Raw genomic sequence first — 19,719 nt, 5'->3', positions numbered from 1 at the left:
CCCACCTCCCTGCCTGGCTTCCTAGAGATAGATTCCTGGAGTCCCCCCTGGTTCCAGAGCCCCTGCTATCTGTGCCAGGGGCTTTCTGCTGTGTTGCTGTTGAGGGTGACCTGATGTTTGGGCCCTGGGAGTGTCTTGGACGCACAGTGGTGAGAGACGCAGCAGAGGGGAAAACAGCCATGCTGCCTCAGCTTCCCTCTCTGCGAAATGGATTCAGTAGTCCAGGCCCAGCTCTCCTCTCACAGGCTTCTTCACTTTGTGGGGTGAAAGGTCTGGGGTGTGTCCCAGATGGCCTGCAGGCATACTGTTGATTAGGGCTGGTGGCTGGCCAACCAGGTAATGCACTCATCCTTTCCTGCTGCCCTTTCCCAAACACCCTGAGACTGAAGGATAATCCCCTCCTCCACTAGGCAGAGGAGAGGTGGGCTTCCAGTCTGGGTGAAGGGGCAGTAAGAGGAGGTGGAAACCTAGAAAAGGAAGGTGCTCAGAGCGGGCATACTCCCTGGGTAATCACTCCCCTCTTAGCTTCTGCACCAAAAGACATTGATTGCATGGGACTGTGGACGCTAGCCTGTTGGCCTTCAAGGCATTGTTGGCTATTCTTCCTGCTGTGTAGATTCCCTTCTCTAAACAGATGTATTTGTCTATTTCAAGTTCCTTCCACCACTTTTCTTTATCCTGAATGAGTATGTCTGCCCATCAGAGCTTCAGTCACGGGAAGGACCTGGCATTCCAAGAGAGGTCCCTGTATAGTTCTGCTGGCCTATGCCCATGCCCCTGGGGCCCACTTGTTCCCTAACATGCTGAGATCACCAGATGGGTCCTCATGACTACCTTTTGTGACCCCCCCCCCCAACAGGAGTTCAGGGAGTCCTGTGTGGCCAGAAGACCTGAGGCATCTCCGACTTCCTCACACTTTGGTCCTTGTTCACAGCTTAACTGCTGGGATCCCTTGGACAGGTCCCCAGCAGAGCAGAATCTCTGCTACCTCATCTCCAAATTGGAATGAATCCTCCAACACAGCAGTGATGTGAGGATTAGATGACAGATACAGAGTACCTAGTGCATGCTTAACTCAGACAAGGCACTTAGTAAATGTTTGCTATTAATAGTAAGTTATACAGCTGGGCTCCTAGGTCTCTCACCAGCTGGAAAGGGGTCTGGGGGATTCTACTGCCATCTAAAGTAGCTTTAGCCCTCATTCAGATCAGTCCTCTCATGTTTCAAATGAGGAAACCGGGGCCCAGAGAGGAGAGGTCACTACAGTAATATAAATGCCAACACAGTGCAGCATGGTGCCCACTTTATGCCAACCACTGCCACCTCACTTCACTTGGGGGACAATAGATTCAGTCACAGAAAGAAGGAGGAGAACCAGGGCTTCTTTATCACCCACTTTAGTCTCCCCTCCTCAGGGTGCCTTGCTTGAAGAAGAGGCTGAGAGAGAGGGTGGGGAGTGGAGTAGCGGAACTAGATGCTCCCTGCAGGCCTGGGACCCTTGGCTAGCGCAGTGCCACCCTGGGTGGGAGGGCGAGTCAGACTCTCCTGCTCCCAGCACCCTCCCCATCCTGGGCAGGGAGCCTTCTATTAATACAGAAACCATGATGTAAACCAGCATTCACTCTGCCATGCCCCTGTTGAGCTTTTGGGTGCTTTGCCTGTTTTCTCAATGCAACAAGAGAGGAATAACTGCCCTTCCTCCCCAGCAGATGGGGTAGAGGAGCTATCCTGCTTGTTCTAGAAAGAACAGCAAATGGCACAGGGAGGGGCTGGGGGCACAGGGCTGAGGAGCTTAATAATCAGCTACATGCTCTCAGCCCCACAGAGGCCCTCATCTCAGCCTGCTGGGGACCCTGCTGCCCCTCTTTGGGAACACTTTCTTTCCCTCTGTTCTTATCCACTTGTGAATGCTACCCTATTTGTGGGGAGGATGGCCTCCATGGAGCTTTAGAAATGATAGTATCAGTTTATCAAGGTACAGCAATAACCAGGCTGATATCGGTAAGCCCCTATTAAAATCAGGCATTGGCCCACGTAAGTAAGTTGCCTAATGTCAACCCAGTGGACAGATGAAGAGACAGAAACCCTCAGCAGAGGAGGCTCCCCCCCACTCCAGATCATACAGGTGGCACGATTTGAACTATGGGCACGTCCCTTTCGTCAGCTGTAAAATGGGGCTGTAGCCTCACGGAGCCCCATGGAAGGCAGCCTGACACAAGGAAGGGTTCATAGCAGTGCCAGACACAAGAGGAGGCGTTTCTTTCTTCTCCAAGACCCTGCTGAGTAGCGGCAGCAGAGTCCTGAGTTTGGTCTTGGCAAGTGTGTGTTTATGCTCTGGAGGCTTTTGATATTGACTTAATTACTGCTTGTTTGCTTTTATTATGTACCACATTTTATTATGTACCACAAGTGCTGTATGTGGCTTAACACATCTGATTGTCACATCCCCCCTAAAAGACATGGACTGTTGGTAGCTCTGCTTCACAGATGAACTGGAGGCTGCAGCAAGTGAGTCACCTGCTCACCACCGCCCCCGCCAGTCTCTCTGGGAGCCCGGCACACTGCTTCTCATTTGGGTGGCTCTAAATCGGAGTTGGAGGCGGTTGCTGGGTGGCCAGGCTCTATGGGGCGCCCAGCCCCTGGCACTGCGGGAGCCTGCGCTGCAGGGCCCAGGCGGGGCGGCCGCGAGCCTGTTTACCTCGGCTCGGGGGCGGGGTGGCGGTCACGTGGCCGTGTTTACCTCGGAGCCGGCGCGCGCAGTCCCCGCCCCCGCCCTGCCCCTCATTGGTCAGCCCGGTAATCTGGCGGGCGCGCCCCCGCTGGCGTGCGTGTGCCCGCGCGGCTGCCCGGTCGCTGGGGGCGGGGCCCACGGCGCGGTGGAGTGGAGCCCCCTGTCGGCCTCTTTGCGTTCCGGCCCAACCGGCGGCGCGGAGACCGAGTCTCAACAGCCGCGCACTCCTGCCTTGTTTGAACCCGCGCGGTTCACAAAGCGTGACCTACGCTCGCCTCGGCCTCTGGCTCCCCACACTGCGGAGGGCTGCTGATGACCGCCTCTTTCGGAGGGGCGAGGGTATCCGAGAGGGTGAGGCGGCCGTCCAGCGACCCCCTCCCGCCTTTCCTCAGCAGGGCCAGGCCTCCTGCTGCCGAGTCTCACCCTTTCTCTGCGCCCGCTGTGTGCCAGGCCCCGGGTCAGACACTAAAGACGTGGTCAATCAGACTGTGCCCCTCTCCCAAACACGTCACAGCTCAGTGGGTAGCCAGATAGGTCGCCATGTGAGGACCCAAAGGGAGAGGATGGCCAAGATTCAGCTGAGTTCCAACCACAGACTGGCTACTTACTGGCACAGTGACCTTCGCAAGATGCTTCATCTCTCTGCCCCAGTTTCCTCTGTAGCGTCTGTAACCTACCTCATAAAGGTGTTACAAGGGATGGATGAATCCCTGCGGTTGTCTGCTCTGGCACCTAACCGTTACGGTGGAGGCGGTGGTGATGGTGATTCTTAAGATGAGGAAATTGAAGTACAGAGGTGGTTAGGGACTTGCCAGAAACCACACAGCAGCTACATCACCAAAAAATGGGCAGGGCAGTGGGGAAATGGGCAGGGCAAAGGAGACTAGAGCACTGAAGAGACTTCTACAGCTAGAGGATATGGAGGGTGGAGGGCAGGCAGAGGATACAGAGGAACACAAAATTGCCCCTCTTTTCTTACTAGGTACAATTGAGGAAATTCAACCTTTGTGGGGAGGAAGGGTTGACGTCTCTGCCAGCTGCTGATTGCTTTCAGTTTGGGCTTTACCAAACTATAAAAAAATAATGTTTCACTTTTGCAGTTCTTCAGAATGAGCAGAACTCTGCAGAGACTTCTATAGCCATTCCCAGAACACATGGGGACTGGGGCCGGGCTGGGCAAGCTGGGGAGAGGTCACAACCTGCCAGCCAGGACACCAGCTTGATTCATCAATATGTATGGCAGGTGCCAAGGGCAGCAATAAGGCCATGGAGAGCAGCTGAGGGGAGGGTTCGTTGTGCTTGGAGAGGATGTCAGGGGAAACTGCAGGACCCTGACTCTTAAAGGGTGAGGAGGTCCCGGGAGGAAGAGGGCCCCCAGGAGGAGAGCACAGCAAGTGCCAAGGACAGGAGCTGGGACGGTGCTGGGCATGTCACACTCTGGGCGCAGACCTTCACAGCTGAGTTCACGGGGCCTTACACAGAGTAAGTGTGCAGAAGTGTCAGTGAAAGAAAGGAGGAAAGGTCTGTTGTCGGGCAGCTTGTCACTCAGATATAGGCAGGACTACTATTAGGTTTCACAGTAACCAGGACAGTTAAGGATGAAGGTTTTAGCTTGTCTGGTTAGAAGATGGCAGGGGCAGGGCCCGGCCTCTCTCTGCCTTCTAATACCTCCCTAATACCTACTCACCTCCCTTCTTGTCCAGCAGTCCTGGGGGCAGCCTTGGCCAGAATCACAGCCTGTTGCTCTGGGTTTCTTTCTTTTTTTTTTTTTTAACATGCCCATACACATTTGTATGTATATCTGTATACATACATAAATGTTTTCAAGTTGTATTTTTTATGTACTAGCATCTATTTTGGAGAAGGCAATGGCACCCCACTCCAGTACTCTTTCCTGGAAAATCCCATGGACAGAGGAGCCTGGTAGGCTGCAGCCCATGGGGTCGCAAAGAGTCGGACACGACTGAGCAACTTCACTTTGACTTTTCACTTTTATGCATTGGAGAAGGAAATGGCAACCCACTCCAGTATTCTTGCCTAGAGAATCCCAGGGATGGGGGAGCCTAGTGGGCTGCCATCTATGGGGTCGCGCAGAGTCGGACACGACTGAAGTGACTTAGCAGCAGCATCTATTTATGATGAATCATCCTCCCCCCCCACACACTTTTGGAAGTTATTTAAAGTTTGCTTTTAAAATTATTCAAATAAAATAGCAAGCTAAGTTAAAGGCAGATACTAGGTAAATAATCATGCAGCTGGAAGAAGGATGGCTGAGCTCTGCAATTACTCAGGTCTGTCCTGGCTGTCTAGAATGCTGCTGTCTGGCCTGGGAGTGGTGGAAGGTCCCTTGTGGAAAGACCTAGGGGTCTGCTGTAGGATCACTGCACCAGACAGTCTCTGAGCATTTACCAGATTTCCTTCTGTGTGACAAGGGACCTTCAGAGCTGGCCTTGATGATGCAGGTGTGTGCTGAGGAGGGAGGGAGTGGCTGGGCCAGGCAGAGCCCACACGGGCTGGGGCGGCAGGGGGGCTAGGGACAGCAACAGTAAGAACCACAGAGCACTTCCCGTGCACCGGCTGCATTAAACGCGTGAACGCACTTAGTCAGCGCGAGAGACCTTTCAGTTCAGCTCAGTCGCTCAGTTGTGTCCCGTGGACTGCAGCACGCCAGGCCTCCCTGTCCATTACCAACTCCCAGAGTTTACTCAAACTCACGTCCATGGAGTCGGTGATACCATTCAGCCATCTCATCCTCTGTCGTCTCCTTCTCATCCTGCCTTCAATCTTTCCCAGTATCAGGGTCTTTTCTGATGAGTCAGTTCTTCGCATCAGGTGGCCAAAGTATTGGAGTTTCAGCTTCAGCATCAGTCCTTGCAACAAATATTCGGGACCAATTTCCTTTAGGATGGACTGATTGGATCTCCTTGCAGTCCAAGGGACTCTCAAGAGTCTTCTCCAGCATCACAGTTCAAAAGCATCTATGGATGGGGAAATCAGCACAGAGATATTGAGCCACTTGTTCACAGTTGTGCCGCCAGCCAGGGCAGAGCTGGGGTTTGAACTCGGGCAGTCTGGCTCCGGAGTCCGTTTTTCACCACATGCTCTTGCCTCTTATGGGAAGGGAATCCAGGGATGTATGGGGCCTGCCCTCTTTCAGTTCAGTCGCTCAGTCATGTGACCCTGAGGTGAACATGGGGGTCTAGTCAGGAGCTGGACGAAGTCATTTTTAGGGTGATGTGATCAGAATGAGGAGAGTTCTGGTGTTGAAGTCCCCAGAAGGCCCCCAACCTAGTCTGGTGGGCTAGGGACAATTTATGGGATTAGGAAACAATTTCAGGCTGGATCAGGAAGGGGCAAGTCCTGCCCATAGCAGCTGTGGCCTTTGAATGTGAGGCAGGGTTGGAGGCGGGGCAGCTCTGACCACTTGTTTGTCTCCCCAGGTACAGCACGTGGGAGCCGGAGGAACACATCCTGGACCCCCGCCTGGTCATGGCCTACGAGGAGAAGTAAGGGGCTCAGCCGGCCCCGGGGCTGGGGCGGGGACGGCAGGCTCTGAGGTCTCGTGAGGAACTGTTGCCGGCTTGACTCTGAACAAGGGTCATGGGCCCGGGGGGACAGGGTTCTGGCAGGGACAAATGCAGCCGGGGAAAGGTACTGGATACCGGGTCCCAGGGCAGCCGAGGGTCCTGTTCATTTCCTGCTGCTGGGTGATGTCAGCCACTCTGCTAACCACCCCAAGCCTCAGTTTCTTGGCCATTGTTAGCCACCCCTAACCATACTTGCCCCGGTTTTCCCAGAAGGTAGGGGTTTCAGTTGCCATGGAGAAGGTGAAAAAGGGCATAGAGATGCCTTGCATGTGAGGGGTGGCTGTATCAGTATTGCTCTGTCAAGCCCAGCGATAGGCCAGAGAGAGCTTTCCCCTAGAGACCCTCTCGCTGAGTCTGATGAATCTCAAGAAAGGTCTGGGTGGGGGGAGTGTGACTTTAGAGCTAGGACAGCTGGGTTGCAGTCCCTCCTGCTTGGCCCCCTCCTAGCCGGGTGGCCGTGAACAAAGCTGCCCCCAAGTCTCAGTGTCCCGTGTTTGCCAGGGCTCTGCCGCAGTTCTGAGGGTGTGTTAGCGATCGCCAGCTCCTCCAATGGGCCGTGAGGGCACACCTTTAATGGAGAGCTTTTGCCGAAAATGTCGTTTCTCCTGGGTGGAGGGCTTTTTGAGCATGATCTAGCCATTGCCTTCTGATGAGCCTTGGTGTTACCAGCCTCCCTGCCAGCAGACTGCCCAATCTTTCTGCCTCTCCCCCACCCGTCAGCCCTGTAGAGTGCAGGGCCATTTTATAAAGTCATTTTTGTTTGGTTCCTTTTAGTAACCTCTTGAGACAGGGATGAGGGTCTCGTTTGACAGATGAGGAGACCGAGGCTCTGAAGAGCTAAAGGACTTGTCCAGGAGCCTCACGGCTGGGAGACAGTCCAACTAGGGCTTATCGGGTGGGCCTCCTGACTCCCAGTGATGCTGTTCCTCTGCCCTCCCCACCCCCTTCTGATCGCTTCTCCCCCAGGAGGCCTCTTGCTGCTGGTTCAAAGGAAATGTTCCCACTAGTCTTTCCTTTAAAAATCACAGTGTTCCTGTCCCACAGCTTCTTTCTGTTTCCCGAGTGCTGGTGGGACCTTGATCCAAAAGGGTTGTGACACTGGGAGAACCCTGTGGAATGTCCTGGATTGTGGTAAGACCATTGGGCAGGCATCAAGGGCCTGGATCAGCATCCTGGCTCGGCTGCTCCCCAGCCGTGAGGTGCTGGGCAGGGCCTTTTTCCTCTCTGAGCCTCAGCTTCCCTGTCTGTAAAATGGGGAGAACGGTGCTGACCTCGTGGGCTCTCGTGGGGAGCAAAGGTGTGTGAAGGCACGTCACGAGCCATGAAGTGTGGACACTTGCGCGCGGATGTTTTCCTCGTGGTAACGGGGGGTCACCTAGCTCGCACTGCCATTTGTTCAGCCAGTCTTTATGGAGATCGGCCTGTGTGCTGGGCACTGTTCCAGGGACTGGGGCACAGCAAGGCACAAAAACAACAAGTGTCCCTGCCCCACCTCGTGGGGCTCGCAGTCCAGTGTGGAGGCCTGCAGTGACGAGTAGGCCGGTGATCATATAGATGCAGACGTGTGGCTGCTGTTTGGACGGGCGGGGTGGGGCGGCGGTGCTGCTTTCAGCCCGGTGGTTGGGTGCTGGCGTTTGACCAGACCTGAGCTGAGGAAGGGAGGGAAGGAGCCCAGTAGGCATGTTACGGAAGACCATCCAGGGAAGAGAGCACACTGAAGCAGAGACCCTGGGCTGAGGAGCGGCATGGAGGCGAGTGGGGCTCTGAGCGTGGCTGGCTGGACTGGTGTGAGCTGGGCAGGGGTGGGGCATTGTGGAGTGGGCATGGGCAGCTGAAGGGGTTGGGTGCAGCTCAGACTCTACCTGTGAGTCCTGGTAGAGAGGGTTTGGATGTTCCTTTGAGTCAGAAAAGTCAGTAGTTAAGGGACAAATGAGACCCACTGTCCGAGACCTGCAGACCCACAGTGTGGTTTGCCTTCCTCCTCCTCTCTGGGTCTTGGTGAGAAGGAAGTGGAAGGGGGGTGATGAGCATTCTAACACCTGCTTTGCAGTGTTTTTAAGGGACTCAGAAGGAGTCTGGTCAGGGAGTCCCTGCGTCCTGGGAGGGGCCGAGGGGACACTGAGGCCTGGCTGGGGCCACGATCCCCACAGCCCTGGACACTGAAGGGCCAAGGGTTCCTGGGTTGACAGAAACTGGTCCCTGGGTAGGTCAGGACTGACAGAGTGGAAGCCCCCACCTCACCCTCCTGCTCCCCCCACACACAGTTACAGGGCGGAAACTTGGGCACTACAGGTGGGAAGCCAGGTCACATGGCCTAGGCTGCAGGCCTGCCCTCACTGGCCCTGACTGGGCTCCCAGGATTAACCTCACCAGGCCCGGTGCCCAGAGCTCAGCATCTTCACCAGTAGCGAAGGTTGTCGGAATTGTGGCATCGCTAAGTGACTTAATCTCTCTGTGCCTCAGCTATAAGATGAGGATAGAAACTGTGCCTCCCTCATAGGGTGAAGGTCACAGCATTGAGAACAGTGCCTTGTACAGAGTGCCCAGGACACGGTAATAAATATAAAAATGAACAACACTTACACAAATATAATAGACGTCATCATCTTCTTTTCTCTCAAGGCCCTTTCCTCCCCCCGCCCCCACCACACTGCCTTCTCCTCTTGCTCTTTTTTCTTCCTCTTCCTTCCTCTCTATGATCTTAGTCTTTCTACCTCTGCCCCCCCAGCCCTGCTTTGAGAAATGTCAGGGACCTCTCGCTCCCCGCAGGAGCCCCAGGGCCCAGCTGAGAAGGGAAGCTCGTGCTCCAGACCAGGAAACTGAGGCCCAGAGAGGGAGGGTGGCCAGCTAGGGTGTCCCCTGGGTCAGATAGGGGTGACCTGGGCTCCCAGCACCGGGCTCTGAGATTAGATTCTCACTCTCCAGTATCGGAGAGGCCTGATTGGTCTGGGTATCGCATGCTCTTGGTGCTTCTCTCAAACACTGGTTCTGGGACCCCAGGGCAGACCTGCTGAAGTCAGCTCCACAGGGTGGGAGGGACAGCTCTGCCCCCAGCGCTCCTGGAGGTTGATGCCTGGAAGCGGGCAGCAGCCACTCCTTCAAGGAGGGAGACAGGAGCCATGGACCCACTGGCTTAACTGGGCTCAGACTGAGAGACTGGCCTAAGGCCTCAGAAAGCATGAGTGGAATGAAGTCAAGCACAATTACTTTACATCATCCCACCACTTCCAGCACATGGTTGGGGGATCTGGCGTGTTGCATTGTGTGTGTCTGGATGCGTCCTCAGTTTGTGCCTTGCATGTGTGTGAAGTGAGGAGGGCATCCGGCAGAGAGTCTGACATCTGCTGGGGACTTAATGCAAGTTAGTTTTTCTCCCCTTCCCCAGCCAGATGATACAGGCAACAGGAGCCTGTCTTCCCTACCAGGTTCGTGCAGATGCCAAATTGGTGGGGAGTTCTGAGCAGAGCTGCACGTGCGGAAGGACTAATCCGCCATTCTCCTCAGCTCCTCTGGGCCCATTCAAGGCAAATTTGATTGAGAGGTTTCTATGCAAGTCTCCTAAGAGTGGAAACTGGAAATTGTTCTGGGGGTTGTTCCCTGTGCATGGAGAGCAGAGGTCTGGCCTGACCTTGGAGCCATGGAGACCCACATGTTTTTGGAGATGTCCGCTGAGTCCCGCCTCAGCAGATGGGACCAGTGGCTGTGCCCTCGCCTTTAGTCAGTTGAGAAGAGGGAGCTCTGGGAGCTGAACACTGCCCCCCACTGTCAGGGCCTAGAGAGCAACGGGGGGGTCCCGACCCCAGGGTGGGTGGTAGCCTGTGGTGGGTGCCCCCCCCTTGGCAGCAGAGGGCCAGGTGGCGCGGACGCCTTATTTCCCCTTAAATGTCACCAGTGTCTCCTTTTCTTCTGCCATCTGCTTTGCATCCCAGGGAGGAGAGAGACCGAGCGTCGGGGTATAGGAAGAGAGGTCCGAAACCCAAGCGGCTTCTGCTGCAGGTAACCCCGCCAGCTCTGGTGCCACCCCTGAGGGCCCCTTGCTCCTACCCACCCACCCCACCCCACCCCACCCCCAGCCCTACCATCTGTGCATTTGTACTGGCTAGTTCTGCTAAACCACTAGCCCTCCTCTGGCTCCATCCAGGGCACTGTGGAGGGAGGGGTGGGTGGGGCACTTAGTGGGTAAGTTTCAATGGGAGGAGTTGGGAAAAGTCAGAATTCGGGCTGGTACCCAGGGGAAGACAGCATGGGTGGGAGATCCAGTGGAGGGAGGGAGGGTGGATGTATGGCTCATGGGATCCTAGAATTTTGAAAGCTTAGAATCTTGTAAATAAATTGATGCTCAGATTCCCCAAAATACAAAGTTGTAGTATTTGAGAACCTTAGGAGCATAAACTTGAGAGCTGAGGAAACAAGGGGAGTCTGGAATGTTAGAATCTAAGGAGATTCATAGAATTTTAGAATCATAGCCTTGGAATGTCCTAGAAACGTGTCATTTTGAGTGAGAAGAAACCCTCTGTTTGAGGTCTTGAGGGCACTCTGCTACCCTTCGCTGGTTTGCACTGAAAAGAGGATGCAGGCGAGAGTGATGTAGTTCCGTGACTCAAGGCATGTCTCTGGGCTCGAGTTTTCTCTTCTGCAAAATGCGGATGATAACAATACCTGCTGTCCTTAATTTAATAAGGCCCACCTGGGACTTTAAAGCCAAAACAGAAGGCTTCTTGGTCCATGGGCAGTGTGAGCCATGTCCAGCCTCCTGTCGACTCTAAATTGTAGATCACATGAGGCTTTTGCCAGATTAGATGGGTCTCCCTTCCTGCAGTGGGTGTGATCCCTGGGGTTTGGTGTTGATTGGGTCCTGAGAAAGAGATAGCATGTCAGACATCTCCATGCTGAGCTCTGCGCTCCATGCTCTTCACAAATGAAGTTTATCTGCACACCAAACCCACAGGGAGGGTGCATCAGTCATCTATTGCTGTGTAACAAATTAGCCCTTAACTGAGCAACTTAAGGCAGTAAACACTTAACACCACAGTTGCAGTGAGTCAGGAATCAGGGAGTACCTTAGCTGGTTCCTTAGTGGTTCTGGCTCAGATTACAGTCATGATGTCAGCTGGAAGTCCACTCATCTGAAGGCTTGATTGGGGCTGGAGGATCTGCTCCTAACGTGGCTCCCCATATGCCTGGTGCATCAGTGCTGGATGTTGACAGGAGGCCTGGTTCCTCAGTGCTGGGCCTCTCCATAGGGCTGCTGGCAGGCCTCATAGTAGGGCCACTAGCCTCCCCCAGGGTGGGTGAACAGAGAGAGCAAGGACAAAGCATCGTGTCCTTAGTGACTTAGCCTCGGAAGTCCCACACTGCAGTATTCAGTATAGAGGGGACTCCACACAGGTGTGAATTCCCAGAGGCAGATATTTGGGACCATCTTGGAGGCTGGCTGCTATAATTTCTTCATTTCATTGATGGAAGAAACTGAGGCTCAGGGAGGCCAGTACCAAGTCACACAGCTGGACTAAAACCCAGATCTGACTCCTGGTGCTCGCAGACCCATTAGTAACTGTAATTCTCTCATGGTGAGGTAGAGAAGAACAGAACTGCATGAGAGTTTCCCCGGCCTGTGAACCAGGTTGAAGGAGTGGTCTCTGATAAAGCTGCACATGGGGTAAGCCCTGCAGTGCTGAGGCAGTGCCGTAGCTTCACAGTCTCCTCCCAGTTCGGCCCTCTTCACATCATCATGACAAGCCGCGCCCGTGCCAAGTGATGGGGATTAGCAGGTGGGACTGGAGCATGGAGCTTGCACCTGTGATGACCTCTGTCCCCAGCTTGAGATGTTTGACATGCAGGTCCCATCTGTGGGCCTCACTCTCTTCTGGGAACTCTTGGCCTCTGGTGACAGCAGAGGAGCTCCTGTCCCAGAATGGCCCAGGCCCTCAACATCTTAGCACCAAGGATCTTTCTTGGATTTGTATAAATTTCCCCTAGGAGTCAGTAAGACAAGTGCACAGATTTTAAAACTTCAGCCTTTGAATGATGGAACACGTGCCCTGCAGCCCCTTTTAACATGAATGAGGCAGGACATCAACGGGTCTGGACCCCCCCCAGCCCCTGCTGCGGCTCAGAGCTGAGGAGGGCCCTGGGGGAACCAAGGGGCGTCTGCGGCCTGCCAGCAGTGCACCGTCCCTGTAGCTGGGTGACACGGTGCACCCGGGTGCTGTGTTAACTTTCTCCAAGAAACTTCAGAGCCCTGTGCCTCCCATCATCTCCCTGGCAGCTGACCGTTTCAGCTTTGGGGGCCTGTTAGAAGCAAAGATTCCTTTCCTATGATGAATAGCTCCTTAATTTATCGGCCGCAGAAATCCTGGTGTTTTTTCTGTCGGTCAGTTTTCCATCTGTACCTCTTGTCTGCTCCTCTGCTGTGGACGGAAGGAAAGCGGCCTGCAGCCCTGGCCCCTGATATGAGGCCGTGCCTCTGGGGCCAAGATGAAGGCCGAGCTGGGCCTGGCCCAGGGGCTGGGGTGCCGGGTGGGGTGCGGGCTGGTTCTGAGCCCTGAAACTTGGGGAAGGGACCCCGGGCGGGAGGGAAGCTTGAGCCAAGGCGCGGCAGCAGGCAGGAGGGTGGGGCTGACCCGCCATGCCCTGGCTTGCCCCCGCAGCGGCTGTACAGCATGGACCTGCGGAGCTCCCACAAGGCCAAGGGCAAGGAGAAGCTCTGCTTCTCCCTGACGCGCCCACTCGGCAGCGGGAGCCCCGAGGGGGTGGTCAAGGCGGGGGCACCCGAGCTGGCGGACAAGGGCCCCTTGGTGCCCACCCTGCCCTTCCCGCTCCGCAAGCCCCGCAAGGCCCACAAGTACCTGCGGCTCTCACGCAAGAAGTTCCCGCCCCGCGGGCCCAACCTGGAGAGTCACAGCCATCGACGGGAGCTCTTCCTGCAGGAGTCACCGGCCCAGGACGTCCTGCAGGCGGCCAGCGAGTGGGAGCCTGCCGAGCAGCCCCCCGAAGAGGAGGGTAAGGCAGCCCGGCCCCCGGCGCAGACCCAGGGACCCTCAGAGCTGGCAAGGCCCCTCGAGTTGTCAGGGCCCAGAGAGGGTCTCCTCAGCCTGCGGGGGACCCTGGCACCTAGCCCAGAGCTCTTTCCGTGGTCCCACTCGGAAGGAGCGCGTGTCCAGCCAGGGAAGATTAATGTGACCTCTACCCGTGTGGCCAGCCTCGAACTAGGCTCTGACCTGGCTGGAGACTCAGAGGAAGATCTGGTGTTGGGGGTGGGGGGGCTGGAAGGGGGGTTCACTTGGCCCCCCATGCCCACCTTCCCCACCTTGTTGTCAACGCTGCCTCCCCCCTCGTCTGTCTGTCTGTCTATCCGTCTGTTCCACGACTGCAGCAGAAGCAGACCTGGGCGAGGGGCCCCCTTCCTGGACACCCACGCTCCCCTCAAGTGAAGTGACAGTGACCGACATCACCGCCAACTCCATCACCGTCACCTTCCGCGAGGCCCAGGCCGCCGAGGGCTTCTTCCGAGACCGGAGCGGGAAGTTCTGATCCGCCATTTTTAACTCTTAAACTGTTTTCTGGGGCTCGGGGTGGGGACATCCGGAAATGAGGAGGGGGTTAGGGCGGGATAATTATTTTATTTAAAAAAACAACAACAACAAAAACATTGACCAGGAGAAGGGGTGATGCTCCCAACATTGTCCCGCCCACCCGCCCCTTTCTCTGCGCGGATGGACAGACGGACATTTACAGAGCTGGGGCGGGGCGAGGCCTGGGGAGGCCTGGCACTGCTCTGTCGCTTGGGGCGCTGTCTCCAGGGCAGGACGGGGACAGGGCCAGCCTCCCCCAGACCCCTCTGGCCCCCTTCTTCGGAGAGAGAGCAACTGGTCCCGGGACTAAAGGAGGTCGGGAAGACCTGAACCCTCCCCCGAGCATCCTGCCTCCTCTCTGGTTGGTCACCCCTTTTACCTCCTGTGTGTGTGTGTTTGGGGAGGGCTCTTTCCTTTTAACTTTGCACTCCAGCTCTTTGGGGGAGATGGAGACTGGCTTTGAGCAAAAGCGACGGGGTCTGAGAGGTTAGGGGTGCCGGGAAGGGTTGGAGATGGCTGGGCACAACCCAGAAAGGTCTCTCCCTTCCCCAGGTCGGGTGGTTGCCAGTTAATAAGCCCCTTGCGCTGAGAGCTACTCCCCAGCCCACCCCACCCCACCTGGCCTGTGAAAGCCAGTCACACGCGCACCTGGCCTCACAGGTGTGTGCACTGTCCCTCGTGCCCTCATGACTGCGCGCACAGCTCTTGCAAACTTCTGTATAGAAACCCTGACCAGGTGAATGGGGGGGTGAATGACAGCACAAAAGAGCTTGCCATAGGCGACCCCCACTCAGCCCCCTCTCCCAGCGCTTCACCTGACAGGGTCTGTCCATCAGCATGCTGGCGCCCTCAGTGGAGGGTGGGGGTCCGGCTGGGGCAGGGCGGCCAGATGGCCTCCAGTGCTCCAGGGATGGGATGCCCTCTTGTGGTTTCACCTGGCCAGTCACGGGTGTGCAGGTGTGTGTGGGTGTGCCCTGCACCAGCGCAGTCGTGGGTGTGCAAGTGTGTGTGTGTGTGTGCCCTGACCAGCGCAGTCACAGGCGTGCAAGTGTGCATGTGTGCCCTGCATCAAGCTCGGAGGCACTTGGGTTCCATTCCTCTCCTGCGCGCCCCCCTCCCCGCTGGGGCCCCTGTTCTCTCTGACTCAGGTGACTTTCCAGCCCTTCCCCTCCCCTCTTTTTCTGTGCCCCCCCCCCAACTCAGCCAACCAGACGTGGGTGTGGGTGGTCAGGGAGGGAGAGAGCGTCCCACCACCTTCTCAGGGCAGCCCTTGACTCCTAATACCCTTCCTCCTCCTGTTCTGGGTCTCCTCCGCATCCACCCTCAATGCTGCAGCTGGGACTAACCTTGTTTCCCCCTGGGGGGACCTCTGTCATGTCTTCCTGTGATCGGGCTGTAGTGGAGGGTGGGTCGGGTTGTGTCCAAGTTCCGCCCCCTGCCTCCGCCCTGGCAGGGCCTGTGTCTGCCAGAAGAGGGGGCGCTCTGTTTCTGGTTTGCACAGATGCGTCCTGTGGACTGGTGGCTTCTCCCTGTAGTGAGGGGTGACCTCTTCCTACTCTGGCCCTGTAGCGAGAAGCCAGGTTGGGGGTAAGCACCAGGGGAGCAAGCGCAAGACTGGCTCCCTCCCCTGTCCCCATCTCAGGCCAGGCACTGGGTCCCGACCCCCGCTCCCCACCCCAGGGCCAGCTCCGTGCTCTGCTTTGTCCTCAGGAAGTAGGCAGAATCCTGCTGAGCCGCCTCCAGTAGGACAGTTCTTCCCCAGACCCCTTCTTCCCAAGTTCCCAAACCAAAGACACCCTGCAGCCCCATTTTTCCGTGGGGTTCCTTGCTGCCCAGATCCCAGATCCCTGTGTGTGGGTCCCCTCTTCCTCCTCAGTCCTTTGTTGTCCAGGGTCAATTCAGTGCTTCCATTGGGGGATGGCACCACCCCCCACCCCATGACTTGATTCACCCCCAGCCTAGGGGTTTGTGTCTAGAGGAGTATGTGGGGGTGGACCGGGGAACTGAGGGGCTATGGGGAGCCCTCCTGCCTGGAGCCCTGGGAAGGGGATGGGCAGCCAGAGTGGGCTGCTGTCCCAGGTCAGGGGCTCCTGGCAGAGGGGAGGGTGGTGGCAGGGGCCTCACTGTGACAGAAAGATGCTGGCCCTGGCTTTGGACTTGGCTGCCAGCTTCTGATAGAAGTCACACCCACGCCGTCCCTGGGGACAGGTGGCCTCCTCCGGCCTCACTTTAACGAGCTGTTTGTATCATGTGCTGGTTTGGGGTGGGGGGCTCTTTTGTGGGACAGGGTGGCTGCTGCGGTGGAACACTGCTTGACTCTCAACCCTTCACGGCCCTTAGGGTGCCCTGCTGTCTGGAGGGCTGAACCCTGGGAGCCAAAGCTCTTAGGACCTACCCACCCAGGACACAGGACAGAGACCTTTGCGAGGGGTTGGAAGTGGCCTTCAGGCCTCCTCCAGCCCTGAGCATCCCAGTGGGGCTTGGGGTGAGGGGACAAGCTGGGCACGACCTCCCTCCCCACCCCATAGCCACCCCAGAAGGCCAGTACTCACTTGGGGAGGGGGCATTGAAAAAGTTGGACCACCTACCTTTCCTTCCCCCAGGCCCACCTGTTTTGAATGTAGAGACCGGTTGGTACTTTTGTTTTGCTGTGGGGTGGGGCAAAGGGCATGTTCTCTGCCCCTGACACAGCTACTCCCCTGCTGATGCCGCAGGCCACTCAAGGACCACCTCTGCTCTCAGGATGGTGGTCCCATCGCCAGCTTCCTCCTTGGCTCCTGCCCCGGGAGAGGGCGCTTCGCTGGTCCGGTGGTTTTTGCCTGTGCTTTATAACTGGCCTGCCGGGCCTCCAGGGCTCAGCACAAGAACGCTTCCTTTGCACAGAATGAGCGTCGAGCTTTGTTCAGACTAAGTGAATGTATTTGGGAGGGGTTGGGGGGCACGAGTCGATTCTAAGCACATGCCTTTTCTGAGTGAGCGTGTGCCGGGAGAGCTGGAGCAGATGCAGAGCGTGGTTTTATTTTTCTACTGATGTTGGTAAGAGACTGTATAGCATCTATTTATTTAGATGATTTATCTGGTAAATGAGGCAAAAAAAATTATTAAAACATTAAAGATGATTTTAGAAAAAAAGCTGTTGGACACCTGATCATTGCTTGCAGTGGCGTCACAGCCATGCCGAGGGAAGAGCTGCAGCCCTGGGGTGAGCCCTCCAGACATCTCAGACCCATCCCCGCCCCAGATCCATCTTGGGCCGGCACCAGGCGTCCGCATCAGCTTGTTAACCTTGAGATCTGGAGGTGCTCTCATATCTGCATTCTCCCTGTCTGGTTAATTTTCCCCTCTAAGTCTCAGACCCTCCCATGCAGCCCCACACGTGGTTTCAGCACGCCTCTCCTGTGTGTCAGCGGGCCTTGCAGTTCTTCAGGAGGGTAGGGCATTTCCTCCTGGGAAGGAGTGAGCTGTCTCTGGTCAATGCTGGGATGAGGAGGGGAGATGAAGGGGAACTGAGAAGGAGAAGAGTGACCTTGAGGGTTATCTGCCTCAGATGTGGCCCTCACATGGGCACCAGGTGGCCCATAGGCTAACAGGGCCAGCCAGAGGGGTCAGGGGATTCTGGTGGGCAAGGTTCCTAGGTCCTTTATCCCTAATGTTTTCATCCCAGGGCTTCGGGTTCTGATTCCTTCCTGTTGGCCCTCAGCATAAGAAGCCCGTGAGGCTGTTCAGTCTCCTTTGCAGCTCTGCCTCTCTTACAGCTAAATACTGGGCCCGACGGCCCGCAGGATATGTCCCATGGCTGCCGGATGTCAGGGGCCTTTTAAACACTGTAATAAATAAAATGCAAAAAATATGACCATTTACATACACGAGGAGCTTCCCAGGTGGTGCTAGGGGTAAATGCAGGAGTCCTAAGAGATGTGGGTTCAGTCCCTGGGTCGGGAAGATCCCCTGGAGAAAAAAATGGCAACCCACTCCAGTATTCTTGCCTGGAGAATCCCATGGACAGAGGAGCCTGGTGGGCTACAGTTCATGGGTTGCAAAGTCAGACACTACTGAAAGGACTTGGCACACACACCACGCACATACATCTATGAAACATTACTTTCCAAAACAACACCTTCCAGTGCTGGGGACGAGGGTTTAATACCTGATCTTGGAACTAAGAATCCCATATGCTGCGGGGCAACTACTGAGCCCGAGAACCACAGCTAGAGAAGTCCCGGTTCCGAACAAAGCCCATGGGCCGCAACTAAGACCTGATGCAGCCAAATAAATATTTAAAATAGAAAAAACCTACAAGGCCCAAGTTGAGAGTGGGCTGACCTGGGTCTGCCAGTTCTTTGTTCGAGCTTTCATACTGAGCCAAGCCCACATTCAGGGCCACCGTCTTGTATCCAGGGTTTCATCTCTGCCCCCCGTCCCAGGGCACAGCACAATCAGGGATTATCACAGAGGTCTGACTGTGGGGGACCCGTTTCCACGTCCCACCCTACGGATCTCCTTCTGAGACCCATGTCCACGACCCTGTCTTAGCTTCAGTTTCTGTTACGGGTGGAATTGTATTTCCAGAAACAGCCCCCCGCCCCCTTCACCTCCCTGAATCCACAGGTTGAAGTCTCAACCTCCAGGGCTTCAGAGTATGACTTTATTTGGAGATTGAGTCTTTACAAAGATAATCAAATGTAAACGATATCATTACCCCGGACCCTAATCCAATTGACTGGTGGGAAATTTGGGCCTGAGACAGAGAGGGGGGGTGATAAGAGCAGACACAGGGAGAAGGTAGCCATCTGCCAACCGAGGAGAGAGGCCTGGAACACATCCTTCCCTCAGCCTCAGAAGGAACCAGCCCTGCCAACACCTTGATCTCAGACTTCCAGCCTCCAAACTGTGGCAGAATAAATTCCTGTTATTTAAGCCATCCAGTCTTACTTCCTTAGAGCAGCTAGCTCCTGAAAACTGCTACTGTATCTATGAGAACAGAGTCTGAGCCTAGGCTTGGGTATAGGTCTGAGACTTTATTTTGGAGGTAGTCCCTGGGAGCAGGGTAAGGACTAGGGAGAGACGGACGGGGAAGGAGGAAAAGCATGTCACTGAGGTTGATGCTGTGGGCAAGAGGGGTTGATTCCACCTGGACTTTGTGAGAAGCATTCCAGTGCCCCGCTCCAAATGGTCCCCCACCACCCTGAGGACTGGAGATGGGAATGTTTATCTGAAGCCTCCTGTCTGTCATTGGCAAGGGTGCCGGGGCGCTGACTCCCTTGTACCTAGAGGCCAAGGGTATCAGGAGAGTCCATGGGGCAGGAAGTGAAGATGGCCCATCCATCCTCCCATGGCTAAAATCATTGATAAGGACGAGAGGACAGGAGGCAAGCAGCCAGAAAGATGATCCAGCCAGCTTTGCGTTCTGAGTTTCAAGTGGCAGTGGGCACATAAGTGGTAGATGTTGAGGCCCTGCCCCCGGGCCGCCAGTGCCAGGCTTTGCACCAAGGCCACAGAAGCGGGGCCCAGGACCAAGGACACCTCTGAAGCTGACTGAGCCCCTTTGTAACTGTTGCCCCCAAGCCCCCATCATCACCAACAAGCTTCCTGACTCCCAGTTAGGCAAAGATGCCCAACCCAGTAAATACCCTATAGCGCACCAACCGGTCATCTAACGCCAGCCTTCCAGCGGGAATTTCCTTTGTCTTGAGGCTATAAAAATTGGCTACTGACCGACGAACACAGCCAACCCTCCCTGGCCCGTCAGGAGTTGTCGGTCCCGCACGCTCGCAGTGCCCACTTTATCTCTGCTCTTTGTTCTTAATAAACTCACTCTTTTCTGCTG

The 19,719-nt window shown here is 55.8% G+C and overlaps 1 protein-coding gene and 1 long non-coding RNA gene across 4 annotated transcripts in view; one reads left to right on the top strand and one right to left on the bottom strand.

The window, feature by feature from the left end:
- Positions 1-3,507, bottom strand: part of LOC132659640 (uncharacterized) — a 15,687-nt gene extending 12,180 nt beyond the window's left edge. The window contains exon 1 of the long non-coding RNA XR_009600301.1: positions 3,409-3,507. This is a non-coding gene — a long non-coding RNA (uncharacterized LOC132659640). The remainder of the gene's footprint in view (positions 1-3,408) is intronic.
- CBX7 (chromobox 7) overlaps positions 1-19,719 on the top strand; it is a 22,998-nt gene extending 3,279 nt beyond the window's left edge. The window contains exons 3-6 of one of the 3 annotated variants that reach the window (XM_027968122.3): positions 6,172-6,237; positions 10,248-10,314; positions 13,248-13,320; positions 13,694-19,719. In XM_027968122.3, coding sequence (XP_027823923.1) covers positions 6,172-6,237; positions 10,248-10,314; positions 13,248-13,320; positions 13,694-13,851 — 364 coding nt within the window. In that variant the 3' untranslated portion in view covers positions 13,852-19,719. Of the gene's footprint in view, positions 1-6,171; positions 6,238-10,247; positions 10,315-12,968; positions 13,321-13,693 lie in introns of all 3 variants that reach the window. The other 2 variants (XM_042247753.2, XM_027968121.3) reach the window with 2 other exon arrangements.

This window comes from Ovis aries, chromosome 3, assembly GCF_016772045.2.
Source record: "Ovis aries strain OAR_USU_Benz2616 breed Rambouillet chromosome 3, ARS-UI_Ramb_v3.0, whole genome shotgun sequence".
NCBI classification, from domain to species: Eukaryota; Metazoa; Chordata; class Mammalia; order Artiodactyla; family Bovidae; genus Ovis; species Ovis aries.
The sequence above is the reverse complement of the archived record's forward strand: the minus strand, read 5'-3'. Positions and strand labels throughout refer to the sequence as shown.